This window comes from Mixophyes fleayi, chromosome 2, assembly GCF_038048845.1.
Source record: "Mixophyes fleayi isolate aMixFle1 chromosome 2, aMixFle1.hap1, whole genome shotgun sequence".
Lineage (NCBI taxonomy): Eukaryota > Metazoa > Chordata > Amphibia > Anura > Limnodynastidae > Mixophyes > Mixophyes fleayi.
Window position 1 is genome coordinate 291013960 of NC_134403.1, and position 6000 is coordinate 291019959.

General features: G+C 38.4%; 1 protein-coding gene across 2 annotated transcripts in view; it reads left to right on the forward strand.

Moving 5' to 3' along the window:
• Positions 1-5761, forward strand: part of DIPK2B (divergent protein kinase domain 2B) — a 51009-nt gene extending 45248 nt beyond the window's left edge. Inside the window, exons 3-6 of one of the 2 annotated variants that reach the window (XM_075198173.1) lie at positions 2004-2177; positions 2735-3023; positions 3450-3797; positions 4933-5761. In XM_075198173.1, the coding sequence (XP_075054274.1) occupies positions 2004-2177; positions 2735-3023; positions 3450-3790 (804 nt within the window). In that variant the 3' untranslated portion in view covers positions 3791-3797; positions 4933-5761. Of the gene's footprint in view, positions 1-2003; positions 2178-2734; positions 3024-3449 lie in introns of both variants that reach the window. The other variant, XM_075198172.1, reaches the window with a different exon arrangement.
• The last annotated feature ends 239 nt before the right edge of the window (positions 5762-6000 follow it).

Consider the following 6000-nt stretch of genomic DNA (forward strand, 5'->3'; position numbering starts at 1 on the left):
ATTCTACATACCTTCTTATGGTCATCTTTTTCTTCTGTCTTCTTCTTCAAATTACTGTTTGTGAGTGACGTGGGCGTATAGCCGTGTCACTCACACACAGTAATTTGGTGCTACAGGGGTCCCATAGTCTGTAGCACTGCTACTGTACTACAGCTTGTAGTACAATATTCTATTAATGGATAACGCGGCCCCATCGAGAAGTATGCAATGCTGCCGTCTATGCACAGACTGCATAGGCTGATACCACCGCATTCGCTTTCCCATTGGACCATCAAGCGGCCCAAAATACATTTTAATTGTTCAGTCCAGCCCACCCCTGTGCATAAATATGGGGCAGATGCTCATTGCCATTGCCATACATCTCTTGTCAGGCATATCCAATGGTACAAAATGCTGATTAATTTTTACAAGTTAATTCCTGCATAATCACTTTGTATTCACGATACAGCTTAATTCTTAGCACCTTTAAAAATAACATATTTTTTTGAAAAAGGTGAAATATTGTGAATTTTCACACATAACTAAGTTAATATAGCACAACTATTTTTATTTGCAATTGTATTTATTGCAGCATCTGTAGCATCTACTGCAGTTTTTGGATACTATTTGTTTTTAAAGGTGAGAAATCCAAAAAGCTTTCAAAGAAATATGTTTTCCCCACACTGATTTAAAAGAAATTATATTTTAAAGTAGAACTAAGAAAATGAAATAATGAAATAATCAATGTACGATGTATCTATTTATCTATTGATATATTTCAATTCAAAGCATTATATAATATATTTTTTTTTACTACAATATAAATATTACAATCATAAGTTTTGCTGACTGTAAGTTGGCTTGATAATGTCCTGGAAGCTTTTGTATATTTGAGCACCTGCCTGAATTTCTTGCAAAGCGGGTGGAGTGAGGGCAAGACTCACTGTGAATCGCATCATCATGGCCCCACTCAATGGCACTCCCTACAAATCCCCACTCACTGGCACTCCCCATATGCCCCATACTCACTGACAGTCTAAAAATGCTTACCTTGACAGCCACATACCCACAGAGGAATGAGGGAGAGCTCATGATGCCGAATACACTGTGCTTTCTCCACCTCTGACTGAAAGAACTACAGAAAGTGACTGTTCCTTATCAAGTTTTATTCTCTGCTTTATAACTAAGCAAAGTCAGGTGCTGGGGGCAGCAGGTGAAGGCTCGTGGGGTCTCTGATGACCTACAGGTTGCCTGTTGCCCACCACTAGCTTATAAGATTTAAACAGCTGAATAAATGATAGCTTGATAATTCGGTATCTCTAGATTTATCCATGCCGAGGGTGTGGATGCATTGCTAGCCTCTAATATCAATGTCATAAAGGGTTACTTAACTCTTCACTTGTTGGTTCTGTGCTGGTTGTTACAAGCAAAATATGATTTAAGAAAACAACTTTTCTTGACATTTTGAGGCAGGAAAACCCTAACTGCCAATTTAAAGGGCTCTAAATTTATCAGTGAGGGGGCATTGAATTGACTTATTAGATCGGTGCTTGTGAACTAGTATTTGAAATGTAGTTAAACTGCATACATACAAATGTGTTGCTATTTTCCCTGTTATTCACATTGGGACACTTGCACCACTAGGCAACCAGTGGGGTAGCGCAGTGGCACAGTGTTTAGTATTCCTACCTTACAGCATTGAGGCCATGGTTTTGATTCCAACCAGGGTTCTACCTGTGTAGAGTTTGCATATTTTCCCCTTGTTTGTATGGTTTTCTTCCAGGTGCTCCAGCTTCCTCTCACAGTCCAAAACCCACACTCGTAGATGTACAGGCTTCTTGTGTGCGAGTATGATATGGAGTATAGATTGCAAGTTTTACTGAGGCAGGGACTGATGTGATGATTAAATCACTATGTATTATGTAGGTGCTATATAAAAAACTAATACCAAATATATTCTTCTTTACAAAAATAGCTACTCTCTGATGGTGCTACTTTTTTACTTGCTAATTTGTATTTCTTAGGGTCTACCAGTTCAATTCCTCCGCTGCCCTTCACAACGCCTCTTAGACCGAATAATCCGACGCTATGCAGAAGTTTTTGATGCTGGTAGCGTGTATATGACACACTTGTCAGACAGGGACAAGCTGAGGCTGCTCTACACACTTTCTGTTAATGCATATCCAATTGTTTTACAGGTAATATTTAGCTGTTGTTTAGTTATGAGAACAGTATAAACGGTTACTCATAGAATTAATATTTAAATTTTTCACTAAATTAATGATTCAATTAAATTATTCAGAAGCTCCCAAATGTTTACACTGAATTTTGGCAATGGCCTGCAATCAAGGGTGGAACTAAAGGGGATGCATCCTTACAGGGCCCAGAGGTGCTGATCTAATATCCTCTATTATCCCTTTGTTTCCTAGTCCACATTTTAACAAAATATCTTTGGACCACAAAAACTACCAAAAGCAATATCTGTCTGCAACAGGCAGCTCATCTCTAGTAAACTACAGTCCCACTCATTAAGCTAGGTTACAACCAGCAATTGATGGAATTGTCTTAAAACCTCTTTGGAGCTTAATGTTTCATTCAATTTCCCAACATTTTCTTTTAATGTTGATAATTTTAGCACAAAGTGAAACATTTTTGATAACTTTGATAAAAAAAACAATAAAAATTAGTGTTATAGATGGTATTTAGGTGCTTCACTAAGTTATATATGTGGTTCATGTATTCATTGTTATTATAGATTTTCCCTGGAGCAGAGGGATGGCCTTTTCCAAAGTACTTAGGTTCCTGTGGACGGCTGTTTGTTAGCACTAGCACCCAACCACTGACATCCGTCAATATTTCTGCTCCCGATGTAGCAGCAGATCTAGCATATCAGCTTCTCCAAATCATTCACTACTTGAGCAACAACGACTTTAATTATTTCTTTTATTTTACCCATATTGATGGAGGTACTTTTGGAACACTTAGTGATGGTCGTGTGTTTATTAGAGATACTAGCAGGCTGGGCATCATCGACATGCTGCAAGGTAAGCAGATACTTGGTGTTAATGTATACAATAATTATTTATGCTTCAAGATTTACTCACTTCAGCATTCAAAGGTACACTTATGTATACACCAGACTTGCACTGCTATAGAACGACCTCAGCATTCCAGAACAAGTAAACAAGAATCTGGTGTGGGGTCTTGTACCTTTATATAGTTGCAATAGTATAAACTTTTCCTATGTGAAGCTTGGAAATGTCATAACAATATTCAATAAGAACATTTTTAAACATTAAAATATGAAACTACACGTTGATCCTATAACTTTTTGTTGTGGTTTATGTCTTTTAATATCCTTAAAATGTACCAACAATTTGAGATACAGTACATGATTGTTTATGTGTTATCATATATTAATTTCCTGTCTTTCATTAAATCATTTTTTCTTTCCACTTTTTGGTTCTCAGGGAAATCAAGCAACGACAGGACAAATGAACACATTGATATCTTCAGCTGCCTATATTCTGAGTGCCCACCTTTATTTTCATCTTGTACTAATATCACTGAGAAGCAAAATCTTGTACTGGTGTGTAAAGATCTTCTGCCTCACCTGATATCAGGAAAATTTCCAAATTCTACCCAACGGAAAATAGACCACTGTCTAAGCGTCTGCTCGGACAATCTCCTTAGTGATCGAGAGGCACGGAAAATAATTAATGAACTACTACAGATCTTGAGTCGGTGGCGGACATGTGATGCACATTATGCATACAGATATCCAGATTGCAAATATAATAATAGACACTAAACATACGGTATGGAAATTTGATATATTCATATTACTGTCACTGTGTGGTATAATTGTTTACCATTTTATGATAAGAAAATAATGCTTTGTCATAACACAAATATGAACACATGAGGCAGTGCTTGCAGCAGCGCCCCCTTCTTAAGAATAGTACCCCCTCTTCCCGTACTTCCCCTATACCTCCCACAAGCCATCATCCTGAATCGCTGACTACGAGTTCTCTTGTAATAACTATTAGCAGAATTGGTATGTGTACTGGTGCTGTTAGTAATGCTGATGCTAATACAGTGAGATCATAGGTATGTACTTAGTAGCGGAACTACCATTTGTGCAGCAGGTGCGGTGCACCGGGCTGTGGAGATAATGGGGCTGATGCACGGGGAACTAGTGAGCTGTGGGCCCCGATGCAGGGAAGTGGGGGGTAGGGAACCGGTAGTTCCACCTCTGTAAGAACTGATTGGTATGTATCACACTGGGCTTCCTCTTACAATCAGCGATTCATCACAAGAGGTACTGGGAAGTGACAGTAGGTGGGGAAGCAGGTGTATGCTGGAGGCTTGAAGATAACCACATTTCTGTATCATCTACAATTTCTCCACCTTCATCTATGTTCTTATTTATCTATATGGTAGGCACAGCCTTGATAATTTTGTCTATTTTGTTTGCATGTGTAATTGATAAAAACATTATGGGCCTGATTCATTAAGGAATGTAAAGCAAAAAAAAACAAGTAGCTTTGAGCCTTGGCACAACCATGTTGCATTGGAGGGGGGACGGGGGGGGGACAGGTATATAGTTGGGGTAGGGCATGCCCTAGATCAACTTTAAATTTCAGTATCAAAATAAAGCTATCAAATATTTGTGTGCTACATGAAAAAACACACAGTATTTAACTTATGTGCAAAATAATAAACTAATTTGTACCCCTTGCATTGTAACATGGTTTTGTCTAGGAGAAAATGTACTCATTTTTTTGCCTTACTTTCCTTAATGAATCAGGCCCCATAAGTTTAAGTAGAAGGTTGTTACTAGTGAAATCATGCAAATTGACTTTATTAACTAATCAGTTAGCCAATACATGGCCAAATATAAACTCCTCTTGTTCCTACTTCTATTATTAACAAACATTTTTTTACTTGCAGAGTATTTCTAAATATTGATTTGGAAAATCATTGCTGAATTCAAACAAAGTGATATTGCAGAAAACAGCATTTCCCCAGATTTACACTTTATACTTCACCAACAATAGTCAAAGAGAAAGGAAACACACCCTCCTCCCCCACTTCATCTCTAAAAAGGTTTGCAGACTATCAGATGCAGTTTTGAACTCTTAAGAGGTTACTTCCTGCACTACACATTTCTACTAAATGTGTTATTATTAAAAAACAACATCAACTTTCTTATAATCTTTCTCCCTTTTCTTTCTCATGTTCTTATAATTGTTTTATTTTCTTTTTTTCCTTATTGACTCTAAATTCCTCCATTATTTTTACCCGCTTTGACTCTTCTTATGTCCTATGTCACACCTCAGCAGCCTTTCCCCCCTCATACTCTCCTTTTTTTTCTTGCCAGGCACTAGTACTCTGCACTAGTATTCTGTCTTGAAATTAATTTTCATCAGTTTCCAAATGGTGCATGAAGGGCCAACCAAGGGAAGCCAATGGTAGGGGGCCAAGAAATAGTGTGTGTACACCAACAAAAAGTGATGATGCCACATGAAGACACGTGGCTATACCATGGAATAAAGTTGTTGTTGTTTTTTCATTTGGTATTTGTTACTAATACAGATGCCACTGAAGCTACTCAGCACTATGTCGCTCTTTTCACTTGTACTTTCCAAATCCCCCACTGTCAACCTCAAGTCAGTGAATGGATCATCACATCAGCCAGGTAGTGTAATATTTGAAGACAGCATGTCACTCACCAGACTGTGAGTGCCACTTCTCGTGTGTTTAGGAACCGTGGCCGTCCACCATCCTGAGGGTCTGCGCATGTGCAGCCCTTTCAAACCTTCAGTACCTGTTGCTTTTAGTTAATTGGCTGATCAGGCAACACTCTCTATTTAAAGCACCTGTGGTCAATACCTCGTTGAGTGATCTTGGAGTCTCATTCCCCATGAGCCTCTGTGTTTCCTCGTGTATTCAGCTCCTGCTGATTCCTGTTGTTCGTTTGTGGTTTCCAGACCACTTCAACTCTCCTGTGTTCATCGT